Genomic DNA, 20,881 nt, shown 5'->3' on the forward strand with positions numbered 1-20,881 from the left:
GCGTTCCCGGAGCGTCTCCCCCGCGCGCCGGCCGCAGTGGTGCGGTCCAAGGCGGAAGCGACGCCGGCGCGGAACTCGCTCGGCCGCAGCCATGGCTGCGGGTGTCCCCTGTGCTCTGGTCACCAGCTGCTCCGCCACCTTCACCGGGGACCGGCTGGTGCAACGTGAGTAACCGGGCGCCTGGGCCGGGCTGCAAGGCCCAGCTCGGAGCGACGGGCCCAGGGCTGGCGGCCTCGCTCTGGCCCTGTCTGCGCTGGGCCCCGAACTCCGGCTCCTCCGCAGGTGTCTGCGCCAGGTGCTTAATCCTCTTCCTGTGTAAAGTGAGGCCAGTCTCTGACCTCCAGCCTCAGGGGTGTGGCGAGCATCCCCTAACATGACACTCAAGGGCCCTGGAAATTGTGACCTTAAACGGAATGTAAGGTGCTGGAGTGAACTGAAGTGCTCAGGGGAAAAAAAGAAAAAAAAAAAAAAAAGCTAAATGTCCTGCCAGGGTGATCGACTGACCAGAATTCCTGTGATTGTGGAGAGCTGGAATTTTACTAACTGTAGCTCTTTGCCTGGCTTTAGGCCTCTTCATGGCCATTTGTTGCCTACCTCCGTGTCTGACCTAATATCCTGTGACTATCCTTAAAGTCCTTTTGGAAATAAGCAAACAGACCCATAGCTTCCACCAATCCAAAGGCTAAGAATGTTATCAGATAGTATCTGAGGCCTACAGCACAGGCTTACTCCATTTACAGTAATCCACCTACCTGATGTTCCCACTGATGTATTTTTAAAACACCCTGATTTTAAGGCTTTGTTGTTGTGGTTGTTGTTACTATAAAAACATCGTGAAATCGTTACCATGTTGGAACATGGTACTTGAGGCAACCCCAGTTCCTGTTCCCTGTCCATAATCACTCGTGTTTGTCTCCAGAATAAACTCTTATTCTCTTTGAGGTGAGAGCTGCGGGCATTCTTGACTCACATGGATGGATGGATGGATGGATGGATGGATGGATGGATGGATGGATGGATGATAGGTGGGTGGATGGGTAAGTTGGTTGGTTGGTTGGTAGGTAGGTAGATAGATAGATAGATAGATAGATAGATAGATAGATAGATAGATGGGACTTGTTAGGTGCCCCCTAGCTTGCAGTTAAATGTCTCAACTTCCTCCTGAGGTGCACGTTCTCCTGCAAAGTGAGTTTGGGGTGTTACTGCACCCAGTGCCTTTGCTTCTGGACCCTAAGCATAGCTATCAAATTCAAGTGTTTTTTCTTTGGTGTGTGTGTGTGTGTGTGTGTGTGTGTGTGTGTGTGTGTGTGTGTTTTCTGTTTAATTCCCACTGCCCTGTGCATACTAAGCCTGACAGTGTACCGCTGAGATACACTCCAGCCCCCAAACTAATGAGCCTTGAAATGTGGATCAGAGAGACTAGTGAGGTAGAAAGAGCTAAGGAGCCAACTCATGGCCAGTATTATCACTCATGACTTCTGTTTTAAATGTGTGGTGTTGACTCTTTGCTGTATGACTGTGGGCAGGTCACCTAACCTCTGTCCCTCAGTTTCCTATCTGTGGGATGAGAACAATTCTTAGAGGATTGTGTTTTACCAGAGGCTAGCATGTGCTAAACATTGGATAGGGCGTTGGCATTATTATACAAGCGGATCATGCTTAATTCAGGGGTTGCTGACCCTTAGAGGGGCATATGAACAGGCGTTTCAAGAGACGGTTGATGTTGGTTTGCAAATGTGTCGAAACCGGCGAAGCAGTTTGCAGTCTGTAATTATGTTTTACACCTGTTGACAAGGTTAGGCACGCTGTCCTCCCAGCACAGATATTCTATAATTTGCTTATTGTGAACACCTAGTGGATCGTTAGGGTGAAGGCTTAATAACAGCACTTAGTAAATGGTAACCAAACTCTCTTCTATTCCCTTACTTCTGTCAAGCAGTTCTCCTTCCCTCCCAGCAGGTCTCCCATCCTTTCCCCTTATATTGTTTCATCTTGAAAAATGCATACTCTATAAGTAAAATTCAGCATATGGAGAAAAAAAATGCTAGCCAACATTTTGGCAATGTTCTTTGCAATCTCTCCTGGGCCCCTGCATACTTCCTGTATTTCTGTGATTATTGTAATTATATACTTCTACTTCATATATAGTTTTTAGCCTGGGGTGTGTGTAGTAGAATGTTTTAAGGTGTGTTACTTTTGTTTTGGTTGCATCTGTTTAACTCTGTGAAGCTGTGCTACTGTGCCTGTGTAAAACACCTGGTGGTCTAATAAAGAACTGAACAGCCAATAGCAAGGCAGGAGAAAGGATAGGCGGGGCTGGCAGACTGAGTATATGTAGAAGGAAAAAAACTGGGTGGAGAGATCAAAGATCTGGGAGCCAGAGAAGGAGGAGGACTCCAGGGGCCAGCCACCCAGCTACACAGCAAGCCATGGAGTAAGATTTACAGAAGTAAGAGAGTGGGAAAAGCCCAGAGGCAAAAGGTAGACAGGATAAGTTAGGGAAAGCTGGCTAGAAACAAGCCAAACTAAGGCCAGGCATTCATAAGTAACAATAAGCCTCCGTGTGTGATTTATTGGGGAACTGGATGGCAGGCCCCCAAAGAGAGCAAAAACCTCCAACAATAGGGGTGTGTGTGTGGTGTGGGGATGGATCCCAGGGTCTTGCACATGCTAAGCAACAGCTTTGCTACTGAGTTGTACCCTCATCTCCTGTCCTGATTTTTTTTTTTTTTAACATTAAGTCAAAAATTGCTTCCTGTTGTATGTCCATATATTGAATATACCATAATTTTCTTAAGGTCTATATGAGTCTATATGTATCTGACTTTCTACAAGATTTATATGGATTTGGATTCCTGTTAGTGATAGATGAATGTTCTTTCAAAGCCAGGCTCAGGAATATTATATATTCTGAGAGCTATGGTACTCCGTCTCCCTCTTACCCCACAACAGGGTCTTAGTGGCTCTGAACTTGCAACCCTAGTGTTGAGTCCACAGGCGGGCAGCACCATGCCTAGCCCTGGCCTGCCCTTCAGAGATCAGAACTGGCAAACGTGATCAGTGCCTTGAAGGAGCTGATCTCTAGGAGCTGGCAAACAGCGTTCTTCCACCGTCCTTCTACCAAGACTTTTAACGTTATTGGGGGTAAAATTCTGTGAAATAGCTCATTTTTTTTTTCTGTATGCAAGGTATCTTAGGTATCTCCAATTCTTACTAAAATTAGGTGCCACTCAATAGTGCCCCACTAGTTAGGAAGGCAAGACCAGAATGGCCAGTAGATTATTTGACTAAGAGAGGCATAAGAGAGGGCTGGTCGGTTCTTCCATTGTCTTGGAAGAACCAAGAAGCCGAGATAGCATCAGGATGAGGTATTTACATGACATTTACTGTTTTACCATCATTAAAGACTAAGTTACATTATTCAGGGGGTGAATTTAATTTAAGAACGGAAGATGGGCTGGGCGGTGGTGGTGCACGCCTTTAATCCCACACTCAGGAGGCAGACCCAGGAGGATCTTTGTGAGTTCGAGGCCAGCCTGGTCTACAGAGCGAGATCCAGGACAGGCACCAAAACTACACAGAGAAACTCTGTCTCAAACAAAACAAAACAAAACAAAACAAACAAACAAAGGAATAGAAGATGGAGATTACCATGATGAATGAATGAATTTGATCTAGTTAGGATGAATGAATGTCTTTGGACTAGCTAAGATACAGGTTTTGGGTTGAATCTGATGTACTTTGAGGGGAGAGTTTCCTTGCTTGGAAGAGGAATCTGCCTTGGTCATCAGTCTTTCCATATCTGATCTGTTTTACCTTTTTGACCAACAATGGAAAGTATTTTGTAATCAAATATCAAGTTTGTTAGAAACTCCCTTTAAGAATCAGTAGGACTTGACTGTAGATAAAGTACCCAAATGGACTGAGTCAAACCTCTAAGATTTATTTGCAGTATTCCAGTTACATGCATAGTTAACTAAAGGAGGCCTTCTTGCCCTACACTGTAGACTTTTAATAATTTTTAAATTTCATTTATTTATTTGTGGGTGGCGCACATATGAGGGTCAGAAGACAGCTTGCGGGAGTTGGATCTCTCTTTCCACCATGTGGGTCCCTGAGATGGAGCTCAGGTTGTCTAGGCCTGTCTACAGGACCTTTACCTGCTCCCTGAGATGTTTGGGCCTGTCTACAGGACCTTTACCTGCTCCCTGAGATGTTCGGGCCTGTCTACAGGACCTTTACCTGCTCCCTGAGATGTTTGGGCCTGTCTACAGGACCTTTACCTGCTCCCTGAGATGTTTGGGCCTGTCTACAGGACCTTTACCTGCTCCCTGAGATGTTCGGGCCTGTCTGCAGGATCTTTACCTGCTCCCTGAGATGTTTGGGCCTGTCTGCAGGTACCTTTACCTGCTCCCTGAGATGTTCGGGCCTGTCTGCAGGACCTTTACCTGCTCCCTGAGATGTTCGGGCCTGTCTGCAGGACCTTTACCTGCTCCCTGAGATGTTTGGGCCTGTCTGTAGGACCTTTACCTGCTCCCTGAGATGTTTGGGCCTGTCTGCAGGACCTTTACCTGCTCCCTGAGATGTTTGGGCCTGTCTGCAGGACCTTTACCTGCTCCCTGAGATGTTTGGGCCTGTCTGCAGTACCTTTACCTGCTGAGCTATCTTGCCAGTCCCACAGTGTAGATCATTAGAAGGAAGCCAAAGGCCAATGCCCTTGATGGGCTTGTGCAAGGTGTGGCCCAAGAGCAACTGTCTGTGCATCATGCCAGGGTTCCTTCTGCCTAGAGCATGTTTTGTGAAGCTAATACTTTTATTCTGGAAAGGTGTGGTCTGGTAAATGTGTATCAAATGTGGAGCTAGTGTCTGTTCTACTTACTGCCACAAAAATCGTGACTTAAACTGCTATTCCTGACCTCAAGAAGTATGTAGCAAAAATATGTACCTTACCTGTGAAAACTGTAAAATGTTAAGAGCTAACATCTTATTCCTACAGAGGGAACTTAGAAGAATCCCTGGAGAGTGGTTTGGTTTTAAAATATGTGATGCCAACCCAGCAACTATAGGCCACTTCATGTCTACATTTGGACAGGCTTCCAGAACATCTGGAGCAAAATTCTTTCAATTAGTGCTATGCAGAAATTTAGAGATCTTATAAGAGTACTTATGTGTATGTAGAACTCTTCCCAAGTGTGTTAGTAAGAGAGTGTGTGTGTGTGTGTGTGTGTGTGTGTGTGTGTGTACATGCATACTGTGCTAAAGAAGCCAGAAGAGGGCGTTTGTTGGATGCTGGATCCCTCGGAGTTGGAGTGACAGGCAGTTGGGAGCTACCATGTGGGGCCTGGGAATTGAATTCAAGTCCTCTGGAAGAGGAGAAAGTGCTTCCAAGTGCTAAGCCATCTTTCCAGGCACCCTCAACTGTGTTTTAAAAAAATATAGCTTACTTTAGTTATCATGATTGCAATAGGATAGGTTATTTCCATTTTATGATGAAGAAACTGGTATGGAAATACAAGGTTTGGTTTGTCCCAAGTGTTGAGGAAGTAACTGTTTGCTGTGTGTGTTCATTGTCAAGTCTTAGCCCAGAGGAAGGTAGAGCTGAAATGTTTGGTTACTCCATAGTAATCAGAACTACTTAAGGTAGCTGCTTTGGAGGAAGACTTGGTAGAGAGGACTAATACCTACAAACTCATTGTAAATATGCTTTCATTGCTGTCTGGGATGAAGACTTAATTATTAATGGAAAGGGGGGAAATCTGCCCAGAGAATGTATATTACATTAAAATAGAGTATTATTTAATATAGGAAGTATTTACAATGTATTAAATATATAATAAAAGACCGTCTATGCCTTAAGTCTTACAAAGTCTGGGTATTTGTTTTCTCAATTCATTACATTTAAAGCAGAGACATACCTGTTAGCCACTCTTACTGTGTAGGATTAATATCAGCAAATCACCTCTGCCATCCCATCTAGACGGAGGGGCCTGTGTTACAGTAACTCCTCCTCCTTAGGTTTGGTCATACAGTGCTTCTTAACTTGATTCTGGGTTTCCTTTTTTGGGGACAAGGTCTCACAAGTACCCCTGGCTGGCCTGGAACTCACTGTCTAGACTAGGCTATCCTCAGACTCATAGAGCTATGCCTGCCTCTGCCTCCCAAGTGCTGACATCAAGGGCATGCACCACGACACCCCACAACTCTGGCGTTCTTAGCCCAAGATTACTTTTACTTTATTTTTATTTATTAAGAATCAAATTTTATTTTGAGATTTCAACAGACACTGTAGCAAACTTTCTTGTCAGACTACCTTGGACTGCCAGCCCCCAAATAACAACACAGAGACTTATTAATTATGAAAGCTTGCCCTTAGCATAGGCTTGTTTCCAACTTGCTCTTATAACTTAATTAACCCAAATTTTAAATCTACATTCTGCCATGTGGTTCAGTTACCTCTCCTCAGTACGGCATGTCCAACTTGCTCTGAGTCTGCTGGTGAACCCACCCCACCCCATCCCCACCTCATCCCCACCCCACCTAGAATCCTCCTCCTCTTGTTCTCTCTCCCCTAAAATCCCATCTAACCTCTCCTGCCTAGCTATTGGCCATTCAGCTCTTTATTAAACCAATCAGAAGGCACCTTGACAAAGACATATCTTTACAGTGTACAAAAAGATTATCCCACAACAAGACACCTAACTATTGACTAGAAAATATGGTCCTCCCCCTGTGTAGTGCAGAATATTGAACCTAAGGCTCTGTGCATCTTACAGGAGCCCTCTACCACTGAGCTACATCCACAGGGAAAATTTTACTTTCTGCATTTAGAATTTAGAAGCCCTTGCTCTCTGGGTCTGAGGTTTCTAAAACAGTGATGGATAAACTTGGCCTTGGAGACTCTGAGAGCAAGTATTTATGATGTTGCTTCTTGTGGCAAAACAAGCATTCTCGGGAGTGTTTCTGCATCCCCCAGACTCCAGTGCTTGGAAGGGCTTCTGAGTTACTGAGGACTTTCCTGTTTCAGGGTGGGGTCTGTTGTTTGGCGACAGCAGGGAGGGGCTTGAGTCATAACTGCTTTTCCTACAGTTCTGGAGATAATCTGAGTGGAGCCTTTGGTCTGCTTGGAGATGCCTCGGGCTCAGTCATGTTTCCAGGTCTTTATTTTCTTCTGCAGATGGAAGAGAGATCTACCACAGGCACCCCAAGTTGTTACCACAGTGGCTCAGTCAGTTGTCAGACTAAGACTAACAGTGATGTCCCCTCGAAATTAGAGGCAGAAACTGGTTTCTTTTTTATTGTGATGCTTAATACATTTACATTTTCCGGCTAATGTTAGGACTTGAGGTTTTTGTGTTTATTCCAAGAAAGATGTTGTCATTAGCTTAAGAAGGAGTCAGACAGGGAGAAGGCAGTCCTCCTCAGACCGAAGGGCCTTAACAAGCAAGACCACGCTTTGCGTGCGTAATTAGGACACCGTGAATTGAGCTTCTCCGAAGTCGTTCACTCAGAAAAGTTGGGGAGCCAAGATTTAATCCATCTTTCTGTTCTTGCAAAACATGACTTAACGTTTTGGCAGCTAGAACTACACATTGTCAATGTGGAGACTGGAGAAATGGCAGAAGATTTTCCCACAGATGCAAGAACTTTGACAGTTCCTAAATAAGTTTACACTCCTGGTGTGTGACCTTGAGCCTTTGGTGGGAAATGCATTGAATCAGTCAAATCGTAAATGAAAACGTCTCTGTAGGTGCCTGCTGCTGGCTTCCTTATCTGTGGATCGGAACATCTGATTTCACGTGAGAAGCGTGACACTCAGTGTTATGTGCTGTTGATGCGGGCATGGGTTCCCAGGCATTGTCTTTGCAGTCAGTGGGAGGTGGTGTAGCGTGGGAAGAGATACCTGTATTGTGCCTTAGCTGTGTTGCACAGGACCATTTGGGACAGTGTTGTATTCCCCTGGAAGGTTCGAGCATGTCTAGACAGACTTTCATTTCTGGGGTGTCTGTCTAACTGCTGGCTTTTGTGCGGTAGAAGGTAAGAACATTCTAGACAGCGTGCAGTGGTCATGTGATTTTAACAACTTGGTGCCTTTTGCCCCATATAATTCTTTCAGCAATAACTGAATTTATTTGTGAATTCAGTGAATAATCAAATCTGATATAAAATTATTTTATGAGGTTAAAGTCTGAAAGTTGTTGGTAACTTTCCTGGCAAGAATGACAGTCTGGACATGACATTGTATTTACGTTGGAGCTGGTGCACAGGTACCTCAAATAGATCTCTGCAGACAGCTTACCCAGGAAGCAAGGTTGACGCAGGTCTCGGCAACCCAGGACAGCTGTGAAATTCAAAGAGCCTTTATGATGTTTGGTAGAGTTCAGAAACAACCAGCTGCGGGTTTAATTTTCCACGCAGACCTGACCGCTGGTTTTGACCTGCCAGCTGAGGCTTTGATCAACATCTGTCTGTCCAGGGGAGGAAAGTGTGCAGTCATTTGGTCATAAGGAGCATAGAGGTGCAGGTAGGATGGCTGTGGTTCTGTCTGAATTCTGCTGGGCTTTTCTTGGGGAGAAATGTGCCCACTGATTTGTAATCTCTTTTTAGTTATCCAATTTTAAGTAAGTTAACTTTATTCCACAAATATTTACTGATGTCTTTACCTGGGCCATTATTGTAAATACCTAAAATATTTACCCCAGTCACCTATGTTGTCCGCAGAATGAGAGCATCATCTCATGGAATAAGTTTTATCTAGTCTTCTTACTGAAAATATTCAGAGGTTATTTTCGGGCATCTAGAACTAATTGTCAAATACTTTTTTTTTTATTAATATTTGAAGAAGCCATAGAAGAAGCAATAGATTAGGTGGACATACATTTTACCAGTACAAGGGGAAGACCTTTGACCTGGAGTAAGAGGTTCCTCTGGGTGTGTTGACTGTTTTGAGTTCTATGAGAAAGGAAAACGCCGACTTAGTACTGTAGGATTTTTATTTTGCTCATGACCAGTGCTAGCCCACTGCTTTGGGGCTTCTTTCCTGTAAGCCGGGGAGTCTCAGCATCCACTCTGTTGCCATTCTGAACCGGGCAGCTCTGTTGTTTGGGGCTGTGCTGTTGAGCAAGCATTTTTGTCCTCTGTTCACTAGTGCCATTTCCCAACTTGGGACAACCAAAAAGAAAGTCTCCAGGTGTCCACACACGTTTGTGGGGCACCAGATCATGTCCCTGGGGAACCATGGCTTTGGATGGAATTGGAACTACAGTTTTGAATGTATGAAAGTGATGAGGGGCTGGAGAAGGTGCTGACCTGCTAAGGACACTGGCTGTCCTTGCTGAGGACCAGCGTTCAGTTCCCAGCACTCACCAGCAGGCAGTTCGCGACTGCCTGTAACTCCAGTTTCAAGGTATCTGTTGCCCCCTTCTGGCCTCCAAGAACACTGAACACATGTACACATGCCGATAAGCAGACACATGAATATATGCATCAATAAAATAAAGTTTTTTAAAGGGATGGAATTCAGAGATGTTTTCTCTTTCTGCAGAATCTGGGTAGGAGCTGTCTGTGAGTTCAACCCCCAGGATTGGGTAACAGTGGTCTTTGCACACATCATGTAAAGGCTGATGGGTTCTGCTTGGTTCTCATAAAACACGTTGCCATATTCTCTCCCACTTCCTGCCAGCTTCTTTATATTCTTGGGTGTTTGTACTATTGCATTGTGAGGTCTTCTAAAGTCAAGCAGAGACCTCGAGCATGCGTGCGCGCGCACACACAATTATTTTAAGATGAGGCCATGATGACCAATTCCAGATGACTACTGGGAGAAAGTAAACTGGAAGCAAAGGGGGAGGATTGGGTTGGATTTCCTCTGCTTCAAGTTTTCAAACTTTCCACTGTGATATAAAAAGCCTAAGGGCATGTGGAGACATGAGTTTAGAGTGTGGCCAACAGAGGGAAAGGAGGCCAGGGAGGTACGGAGTGCTAGAAGCAGAGGGAATCGCTGTTGCACGGTGCAGCTCTGCCACCCTGCTGTGTTAGCATCTCCACACTGCTCCCAGCAGGGGCCTGTCTGTCCGAGGCCCCCAAACAAAGGCTACCCGTGCTTGTGCTAGGAGGTGTAGGACAGCTCAGGAAATTCCAGATAGGAGTTGCTGACATTTCTCAGGATGACTTCACAGCCCTACAACACGGTTTTAACAGCTGGGGTTCTTGACACAGCTCCGTGATCTCTTGTGTGTGTGGTTTTCTGTGTTGTAGTGTGACAGCATGTGACCCCTAGAAGACATTCTGTCAGAGTTTGGGCCCTATGATTATGCCAGTTGCAACAGCAGAGGCCCGTTGAAGTTTCTAACACTTTTACCTGCTTCTTCCCAAGCCGCATCTCCCTGCGTCCTCTTTCCTAATGGTTGTCTTCCCCTTTGGCTGACGTCAGACTCTGCTGCCTTCTGTAATTTTCCTAATTGCTTTCTCTTCTGCCTCAACAATGGAAAAGAAAACTTTGAGACGTCATATTTTACAAGATGGTCAGGCTGGAAAAGAAAAGAGGCCCCAGAGCATCCTGATGGAGGAGACTCTTTCCTCATAAGAGCTGCATGTGGCTCCAACCACAAGTCAGGAGTGCAGTAGCATAGAGGACACTGGGTTGGGATTTGGGGAATGAGCATTTTTTTAAAGGTTTTGTTTTTATGTGTATGGTGTTCTGCCTATATGTATATCTGTGTACTGCATTTGTGCCTGGTGGCTGTGGAGTTACAGATGGTTGTGAGCCACTGTGTGGGTGCTGGGAATTGAACACAGGTCCTCTAGAACAGCAGCTGGTCTTCTTAACTGCTGAACCATCCCTCTAGCCCCATGGGAATGAGCATTCACCTCGGGCCGCCTCTATGTTCAGTCCCTGCACCTTCTTGCACATTTCCGTCTTGAAGCCACAAAAGGGGTTTGGTCTGTGTTTGAGGTGTATGACACAGGTCCCTCCAGCCAGACTCTTGCAGGGCTGGGGCAGCTCAGTTCCCTGTGGTCTCTCCTGCTTCCTTGGTGCTGGCTGCATGGAGGGAAGGAAGAGGAACTGTGGGGTCAGCAGGAGAGAGGAGACCTTGAAAGACTCTCGGAGCTGGAGTGGGAGACACCGAAGCCTGGCTGGAAAGGCAGTTTCAGTTTGCAGAAGAATCAGAACTAAGCTGAGGATGTGGTTCGTTGGTAAAGTGTTTCTCTAGCTTGCAGTGGGCCCCGGGTTCCAGCCCTAACACCTCATAAACCAGATGCACGCCACACCCTGTAACCAGCACTAGGGAGGTGGAGGCAGGAGGATCTGAAGTTCAAGAAAACTGCATTCTCAGAATAATACTGCTTGCTGAAAGGATTGCCCTGATGTGCAGTGGCAAGTGTCACATCCCTCCAGCCATGGAAAATGTGATTTGGCCATTAAGTCTGTTGGTATTAAGTATTCTCATTATACCGCTGAAGGAGGCATGGATAATTCCTGGCACAGTGAACTGTGTCATTGTTGGAATGCATTTGTTTTGTTGTTTGGGGCTGAGAGTGGCTAGATATAAAGAGGCCAGGTGTATATGTGTGCACGCACATGTGTGTAAATGGTATGTGTGATGTTTGGAGAATGACCCTTGAACTTCAGTCTGCTTCCTCATTTGCCAAAAAGAGGCTCACCTCTCACCAGTTCTAAAGCACGGCCTTACTACGTCCTCTTTCCTTTGATTGCTTGCCAAACTGGCTTGCTCTCCTAGGTGAGGCACAAAGCCCAGCCAGAGGATGACAGGGATGCTGGGTCACTCCACTGGCCATCGTGCACACAGCCTCTGTCACATCTCTTTAATCTTTCCTTTCAGTGCCTCTTCTGCGGCCGTAGGGGAAATAAGTTACCTAAGTGAGAAAGTAACAGGCTGAGGCGGCTGGAGACTCCCTGCTTGCTGAAGAGCAGGTTATCAAGTAGGGACTGCTGTTTGCACTTGCCAGATAACTGAGTGGGGGTTGGACTTGCTGCTGGATCTGGATTGACGTGTTAACATCTTACATGAAGGCACCACAAATGGACTATTTCAAGGCGTGAATCCTAGTGTGTAATAACAGACCTGGCAAACAGTTATCTCATTTGTCTCTTAAAAAGTTATGTGGTACAGCTCCACCAGGTGGCCGCGTGGATGAGAGCTGGAGGGTGAAGCTGCTCTGAGAATTTATTTGTACCCGGTGGAGTTGAGGGCATCCACTTTTGGTAGAATGAAGGGCAAAGAAGGGAGGGTACTTTGGGCCGTACAAACACAAGCAGACCCTCAGAACTACGGTGCAGCTTTGGCACAAATACTCAGATGCCGTGAGCAGTTTGTAAATGGCTTCGCAGAATGGTCCCCTTGTTCTGCTGTTCCTGTTTGGTCCAGAGGGGACAGTCGGTCTTTAGGTCCAAGGGTGTGTGTGTCTTGTGGTTATACTCCACAGTGGCGTAGATTCGTGCCCAGGTCGCAAGCGTCAGCATCTTGAGGAAGCAGGAGAAGATGCTGCTGATCTGGAGTCAGCTTTAGGCTCTGCTCCTACACGTGGTCTCCTTTTTTTCTACCCTGATATTGACAATAGGAACTGGAATAAGGCAGTTTCTACTCCTCCTCCTCCTCCTCCTCCTCCTCCTCCTCCTCCTCCCCTCGTTCTTACATGGTGCAGATGTGATGACAAAGTCCATGCCCAGCTTTACTGGACAGTCTGACTAGATATCACATGCTAAAAACAAAATAAGTGCTGCTAAGTAGATTGGGCTGTCCACTTGTCTGAGTCAGCTCAAAGAATAAAACAACCCAGGCAGCTATTAAAACATCCGAAAAGTAAAAGTCATCTTCCTGGCTTTTTGGTCCTATTCCCATCTGAGTATAGCAAAAAGAGAAAGAACTACCCTCCCATTTGTTTTTGTTTATTTATTTAAGAAGCTTTATTAAGACACAGTCTGCAGCATACAGTTTGCCCATCTAAAGCATACCATCCGGTGCTCCTTAGTGTGTGCAACCCCTTGGTCAATCCAGATGGTCATGGTTGCAGTTGGCCTGTACTTGCAACTTAATTGATTGTATTTTTGTATTGAAGACACTGATTTGGAAAAAGCATAACCCCAAGGCCGGGTGGTGGCGGCACACGCCTTTAATCCCAGCACTCGGGAGGCAGAGGCAGGCGGATCTCTGTGAGTTTGAGGCCAGCCTGGTCTACAAAGCGAGTTCCAGGAAAGGCTCAAAGCTACACAGAGAAACCTTGTCTCCAAAAACCAAAAAAAAAAAAAAAAAAAAAAAAAAAAAAAAAAGCATAACCCCAAATAGATTCCAGCTTTAAGTACAGGACTAAGGAGATAGTGGTAAGCGGTGAGACTTAGTCCCTTTGATTTCTCCTTTGCCTCTTAACAGCGCTGATGTTTGTATTCTCCTTTAAAAACCAGCCAGTTCATTATTTTTAATTAGCCAAGAATGAGGACCGATTTCATGTTGTCTCCTCCCACCCTTTCAAAGCCTGTGTCTGTATTATCTCCTGGCTTGGGTCGCCTTCCTCCATGTGTGCTGTTGACATGATGGGATTATGTTGGCTGGGTGATGAAGCTCTGAGAAACATGGCTGCTCTCCGCTTGGAGGGCTGACTTGGACTGCGAGGTAGACTTTGGTCTAGGAGTTGTGGTTTGTTTGTTTGCTCAATAAGACATTGATGTGAAAACAGAGTCTTTGATTTTAATAGCTCATCTATCCTCTTGCTGCATGCCCACCTGAGCTGTCATAGAGCACTGTGAGGAACACTGTAGCTGGTTGCTATGGAATTAACACTAAATAAAGGATTATAAGTGAAGCAGAATTGCCAATTTCTTAAAGAGGTAGAGGATCAGTTTCAGATATGGTTACAGATCCATTCCTTTAAGAGTAATAACTCTGATTTGGGCAAAAATGTGAAGACAAGGGCTGGAGAGATGGCTCAGTGTGTGAGGCAGTTGCTGGGCAAGTAGATGAGTTCGAATCCCAGTGCCCACCGCCGAGTGTTGTCCCACGTGGGGAATGGCATCCGGCGTGGGTGCAGGTGCACATATAACCCTTGGAGAATCACAGGCTTCCTGAACACCGGCATGGCTCAGGGTTTGAGGAGAGACCCTGTCTCAAGGGAAGAAGGTGGAGAGAGACAGAGCAGGGCACTTGATGTCCTCCTCTGGCCTCTGTGCACGTGCACAGGTCTGCACAGCTGCACATACTTGTGCACATAGCCCACACTCCTCCTCCTCCTCTGAATGAAGTGAAGGAGGTGGGATGATGTGGGAGATGGAGCTCGGGTGAGAACAATGCCAGTCACCTCTGCCATTTCTAAATGTTGTATGGTGCCGGCACCAGACTGTTCCCACGGCTCCGTGACCACAGCTCTGTGTGTTCGCCCATCATTGACTCATCTTCTGCAGTGAAGGTTTCCTACCTGCACAGCACATACATTTCAGAAAGATTTTTTTTATAATGAAAAACATTTAATTTGCTTTGATATGTTTTTAAATTTGCCAGAGGTGTCTTGTCAAATCAGGATTTGGGTGGTTTTCAAAGGCTGAACAAGAGTGGATATAAATAGAATTGGGGCCATTTATCAGTATCTATTATTTTGTTTCATTAACTGAATTAATGTCTAAGCATTTAGCCCAAGGAATATACGCAGCTCTATTTTATTAATGGCTTAGCCTTAATCCGCTCATCCTCTCCTTGTGCAGTAAGTGCAAAGCAGTTAGGAATTTTTATAGTCATCTACTTCCCATGGAGGACTTACATAACAAAATTAATATACCCTCATTCTTTCTCTTCTCTTTGCTCTTTTCTGGGTATTTATCAAAGTGCTCCCCCTCCCCCTGGCTACTGTTTAACCTAGAGCTAATCAATTTTGTATTCTGAAAAAGAATATAGCCTAGTGGTACTTGACAAGTACTGAAAGGTCCTGGGTTCAGTCCCCAAAACTGCAAAATAAAATAAAATAAATAAAGTGTCACCATTGTTTTTAATGATGATTAGAAGAAAGATCTCCTAATAAATTCAGGGCTCTTTAGACTCATTGTATAAAGGGAAGCAGCTGAGGCTCCAGGTTCATCTGGTTATCTCACTAGACAAATCGACCAGGGTGCATTGGTTTTGTGCCTTCTTGGTGATACTGTGTTGCTTGTTTAGATATCCTCGGAACAGAAGATGCTGGTGTGGAAGCAACTTGCGGTGACACGGTGCGGTTTTACCCCTGGACCATTGATAACAAGTACTATTCAGCGGAGGTCAATCTGTGCGTGGTGCCCAGCAAGTTCCTGGTCACTGCCGAGATCGCCGAGTCGGTGCAGGCGCTCGTGGTTTACTTTGACAGCACACAGGTGAGCTCTTGTTTCCAGGGGTGTCTTCCCTCACACGGCAGCGTCACAGGCTTTCTTTGCCGTCTGTGTTCTCTGAGCTCCTCAGTGTGTCTTTTCATGTTTGTTTGTTTCTGCCCCTGTAGAAATCGGGTCTTGACAGTGTCTCCTCATGGCTTCCCCTGGCAGAAGCGTGGTTACCTGAGGTGATGATCCTGGTCTGTGACAGGGTGTGTGAAGCTGGTAAGAGCCTCTGACATGTACCCTTCTGTGAAGACAGCGTACATCTGTGTCTTCAGCTCATCAGGTTACACCATGAAAATCCTATAGGATTTATGTCGTTTCCAGCATACTTTGAGGCTGGGCCATTTACATTATGTGGCTTAATTCTAGATGCCTTTGGAATGACATTGACATTCAGGGGAAATGCGGAGGGAGGCCCTGAAGAGTGGTGAAGGTTGGTGGTGTCTTGCGGTCGTTTTACTTAGATCCTTACATGTTGTCTTAGGAATAAACCGACAGAAGGCTCAAGAGTGGTGCATCAAGCACGGCTTCGAGCTGGTGGAGCTCAACCCCGAGGAGCTGCCCGAGGAGGACGGTGAGTGCTGGTGTCTGGAGAAGCTGGCTGGCTTTGGGTTGTGGCCTAAGAGATTGTTCCAGCCTAGGGTAGGGTGCTCACAGCAGGAGCCCAGAAATGCTAGTTTCTCCAGCTGGTTAAAAAGCTTTGAGCAAAACCCATTAATATGTTCCTACCAGCACTGTCATCATTTGCTTGCTGGATTTTACCACCCATTTTAGAGCTTTTGAAAGTGTGTGTGTGTGTGTGTGTGTGTGTGTGCGTGCGTGCGCTTAAATAGATAAAAGTAAGAGGTAACTGCTTAAACCATTGCCATTTCTCGGTCCTTAATCACTGCCAGCCAAGGATAGTGAGACCTGTGTTTGTGGAGTTTATGTTCCTTCTTTTGAATTCATAGTAAGCTGAGGCTGAATTCCCAGAAACCTCAGGAGGCATGCCAGACCTATTGATACCCAAGCCAAAAATAAGCTCAGAGCCTCCCACTCCCCTCCCCCAGGGCAGCTGCACATCACTTGCCTTCTGCCGCTCCCACAACCGTCTGGACCTTCAGTTTCTTTTCTTTCTCTCTCTTTTTGGTAAGATTTACTTCTTATTTTATGTGTTGGAATGTTAGGCTTCATGTATGTCTGTGTACCACATGCATGCCCGGTGCCTTTATGAAGCCAGAAGAGGGCATCAGATCCCTCGGAACTGGAGTTGCAGATGGTTGTGAGCCACCATGTAGATGCTAGGAATCAAACTCCAGGCCTCTGGAAGAACAGCCAGTGCTCTTAACTGCTGCTCAGTTACAAAAGAAAGAAAAGGAAAGGAAAGCAGACAGAGACAAAGAAAGACAGAAAGAGACAGAGAGAGTGTGGGGGGGATTATTTTTAAATTTTTATTTAGGTTTGTGTGTGTGTGTCAGTGTGTCTCCAAGGTCAGAAGAGGGCATCCACCCCCTGGAACTGCATTTCCAGATGTTTGTGAGGCACCTAAAGTGGGTGCTGGGAACTGAACCTGGGCCCTCTGCAGGAGTAGCCGGTGCTCCTAACCACTGAGCTATCTCTCCAATCCTCTCATCCTCCCACTTTCCAAGTATACCTGTATGAACTCGACCCAACTGAGGCAGATTTTGGCCCACAAGAATCTTGTAACTTGGTACCAAAAGTGAACCATAAGCTACATTCACAAATAATTGAGTTTCCCGAATGGAATGTCCCCAGATCAAGAAGGAATGTGGTGTCGTGGTGCTGCAGAGATGGGGATATTCCTGTGTGTGGTTCAGAGAGCACTTGGCACCCCGACTTTAATGTGTCAGACTCTTCTTGGGGAGGAAGTAGAGAAGGAGCTGGACTTGAAGCGACCTGGTGGGCCGGGCCTTAGAAGATGCAGGCTAGCCGGCGGTGGTGGCGCACGCCTTTAATCCCAGCACTCGGGAGGCAGAGGCAGGCGGATCTCTGTGAGTTCGAGGCCAGCCTGGGCTACCAAGTGAGTCCCAGGAAAGGCGCAAAGCTACACAGAGAAACCCTGCCTCGAAAAACCAAAAAAAAAAAAAAAAAAAAAAAAAAAGAAGAAGAAGATGCAGGCTGTCCCAGGAGACCTTCCAGGCTGGAAGCCAGTGTGGATGAAAGTGCTAGGTAGGTCAGGATGAGACAAAATAGGGAAGCAGCTTTTCATCTGTTTTTGTTTTTGTTGTTTTCTGAGACAGGGTTTCTCCGTGTAGTTTTGGTGCCTGTCCTGGATCTCTCTCTGTAGACCAGGCTGGCCACGAACTCACAGAGATCCACCTGCCTCTGCCTCCTGAGTGCTGGGATTAAAGGCGTGTACCACTGCCACCCGGCTGGTTTTCACTCTTAACATCATAAAGAATACTGAAAGTTGGCAAATGAAATATTCCTTTCCATATTTTTTTAAGTTCCCTAAAACTTGTGCCCAGCTTGGTGTATGTGAATATGTGTAATTTCGTACTTCTGACCTTCTTTTCTTCATATTGTCCTTGGAGTTAACTTTGACTATTATAGTCGTGAAATTTGTTCCTTTCTACCAGGGAGTTGCTCTGCAAACAGTACCTGTCTTTGTATTTATTATTATTTGTGTGTGTGTGTGTGTGTGTGTGTGTGTGTGTGTGTGTGTGTGCAGGTGCTCACATGTCCCACGGCACACATGATGGAGGTTGGAGGTTAACTTTTTGGGAGTCGATTTTCTTTCCACAGTGGACCAAGGGTGGGAATTGAGGTCATCCGGCTCACAGCAAGCTCCAATGCCTGCAGTGCCATCTTGGCAGCCCTAATTCAGTAGATCTTAAAACAGATTTTTCTGAGACATGTCTCTTAGAGCAAGGTTGTAAGAGCCCACAAAGGTTTCCTAGTGAGGTCTGAGCAGGGCTGCATTAGGGGATGGCTAGACCACGTGCATGGTCACCAGGCGTCTGGGATGGTCTACACCTGGCTGTGCTGGGGGAGCTCTTTGCTCTACCCCTTGACATTTTTTTAACAGCCCTTTAGCAGAGACAGAAGGGGCTGGTGGTTTTGACCCAGGCCCTCCCAAGCTATCCTGTGTTTCTTTCTGTCTCTATATTTCTATCTAGATATTCCTCATTTCTCCCTGCTCAAGAATCCCTGGGATAAATAAAAGAGGGAGCTGGTCTCCCTCACAAGGTAATAAAACCTTTCTAGAATTTTTAAATGCAAACTGCTCCAAAGCCAGATTTCTTCATCCTTCATTTGTGGTACTTTTTACACATTCATTATTTTATCAAGTTTCATATTACTGCTGCTAGCTCTTCATATTAGATTGTATTTTTGGTTCCTGGGTTTAGTGTCTTAAATTTGAGTACTTCTTTCAAGAACTGCATCATCTCTAGTTAAGATGAACATGGCTTTTTCTCTTCATCCAGACAGCAGCAGGATAAACGTATCTTTGTTGGGTATTTCCGGTTTCATCCTCATGTAGTGCTGCTGGGTTGGTAGATGCAATCCTTTAGATTTGCTGTAGGCTGTCACTCAGGCACTCTTAGGCAGTTAGGCATGGCTCCTGCCTGCAGGAGCTTCCTTCCAGTAGAGAGGAAGAGTACACCAGTGAGTCCCCAGTCTCCACCATCGTGCCTCCAGGAGAGGTCCTCAGAGTGCTGCTGTCCCTGCCACTCCCTTGATCATATAGTAAATGGTTGGTAACTGACAGAGCCCAGGTTCAAGTTCAGATCTTCTGATGCCTGAGTCTCTCTTCATCCTATTTAACCCAGAGCAGGCTAGACCACTAGACATGGGTTCTGCAAACTCTTCTCTCTCTGACCCACCACGCGTGAATTATTTCTTCCATTCCTTTCCACCTGAAGTCTTATATTCCTCATGTCTGAAGGACCTGTGCTTCCTGGACACAGTGATGCCTGGGTACTGGTTGCTGGCGGAGAGTAAGGCCACACTGTTTTAAGTAGAGCCAACAAATCCTAGAGACAGGGTGGCACTAACTCTAAAGCAGTTGCTGCATGCCCTTCTTGGTCATGTACTGGAGCAGGAGCCTGGGTCTGGCTTCAAACCTAAGGCAAACATTCTGAGTTTGAGTACATCTCCCAGCCTTCTTCCTACTTACTCTTTGGATACGAAGTTTCACTGAGTTGCCAAGCTGGACTTCAGCTTCTGTTGCTCAGGCTGGCCTCCAGCATGAGCACTTCCTGCCTCAGCCTTCAAGTAGCTGGGATTCCAGGCTCCCTGCACTCCTGCCAGTCCCAGCTAAGCTTTGACTCTAAACCACTTTCTATGATTATCTGTGGCTGGTGTGTAAAATAAATAAAAAAATTTTTTAATTAAATTTGAAAAGAGCTAATGGGTAACAGGTGGTAATAGTCTGCCGTGGAAGACAGCATCACATTACACAGAGAGTTAGCTTATAGCCCACAGAGAGGGCCTTCTCCCACAGATCAAACTCCATCACCAGGCTTGTGCCACACGTGCTTTTACCCACTAAGCCATCTAGCCAGCCCCTGGAAGTTCATCCTGTATAGATAGCCAAGACGAGGTGTTTATTAGTTTATTTTGTAAGGATTTATTATGTTAAAGTGTGCATGCAGGTGTAGGTGGAGGCATTGTCACTGCCCTGGGGCTGAAGTTCCAGGCAGTTGAACCACCTGACATGGGTTCTGGGAATTAAACTCCGCAAGAGCAGCAGGCGCTCTTAGCCTTTGAGCCATCTCTCCAGCCCCGAGATAGCGTCTTTAATGCTGCACTGTGGTTGTTTCCTGAGAGCTTGCATTTTCTGGAAATTGTGAGTGGATGCCATGGGGGAGGAGATAGAGAACGCTTGATCACACAGTTCTCTTCTGTCGTGACTTTGTATCAGGAGCTCTGAGCTCTGTGTTGCTTTATTCATTTACTGCGAGTGAGCGGTACACAGTACATTATGAAGCAACAGCAAATAAACAAGATGATTAAACCCAGTTATTTAAAAGTGTGGCTTTGGGGACATCTAGGCACATATGTGAATGTGTGGGTTTATCTGGATATGTATATGGATCTGTGTGTTTCTCTCCCTGGTAGATGACTTCCCTGAATCTACAGGCGTAAAGCGGATTGTCCAAGCATTGAATGCCAATGTCTGGTCCAATGTCGTGATGAAGAATGGTGAGTAACTGGATGTTGTCGTTTTTACCTTGTGACATATTTTAAATTACGTGGATCTATGTGGAACTTAGGATTCTATGAAATTTTTGTTCCCGTTCTCAAGTTTTCAGTTAAAGGAAGAGCCAGAAGTAACAAGCTGGGAATGTTTAATGTGTGTTGAATAGGTAATTCAGCAAGCGTGTGAACGTTACAGTAAAGTCTTTGACTTTAAGAACAACCTAAACTTTTAAAATAAGATCTTTATCATTAAGGATCTTCCTAGTCTACTGTGGGATTCTTTATAGTACTCTCTGTCTTTGCTCTTTTTGGACATTTTGTGTTAATGGAGTTTGTGTGTACTTTTCAGATGCTAGGTATACAGGCAAGGTATGATGTGTGATGAAC

At 45.7% G+C, this 20,881-nt stretch overlaps 1 protein-coding gene across 1 annotated transcript; it reads left to right on the top strand.

Annotated features, from left to right (window-relative positions):
* Window positions 1-47: 47 nt before the first annotated feature.
* Window positions 48-20,530, top strand: Aagab (alpha and gamma adaptin binding protein). The gene is made up of 5 exons (XM_059266950.1): window positions 48-164; window positions 15,159-15,349; window positions 15,472-15,568; window positions 15,834-15,923; window positions 20,414-20,530. The coding sequence occupies exons 1-5, from the start codon at window positions 92-94 to the stop codon at window positions 20,503-20,505; spliced, it is 543 nt and encodes a 180-aa protein (XP_059122933.1). The 5' UTR covers window positions 48-91; the 3' UTR covers window positions 20,506-20,530.
* Window positions 20,531-20,881: the final 351 nt, after the last annotated feature.

Source organism: Peromyscus eremicus, chromosome 7 (genome assembly GCF_949786415.1).
Source record: "Peromyscus eremicus chromosome 7, PerEre_H2_v1, whole genome shotgun sequence".
Taxonomy (NCBI): Eukaryota; Metazoa; Chordata; class Mammalia; order Rodentia; family Cricetidae; genus Peromyscus; species Peromyscus eremicus.

Coding starts and splice junctions, on each gene's coding strand:
- Aagab (XM_059266950.1), top strand. CDS start 92: ATGGCTGCGGGTGTCCCCTGTGCTCTGGTCACCAGCTGCTCCGCCACC. Junction 165..15,158: donor CGGGGACCGGCTGGTGCAAC/GTGAGTAACCGG, acceptor TTGCTTGTTTAG/ATATCCTCGGAACAGAAGAT. Junction 15,350..15,471: donor TTTACTTTGACAGCACACAG/GTGAGCTCTTGT, acceptor CTGCCCCTGTAG/AAATCGGGTCTTGACAGTGT.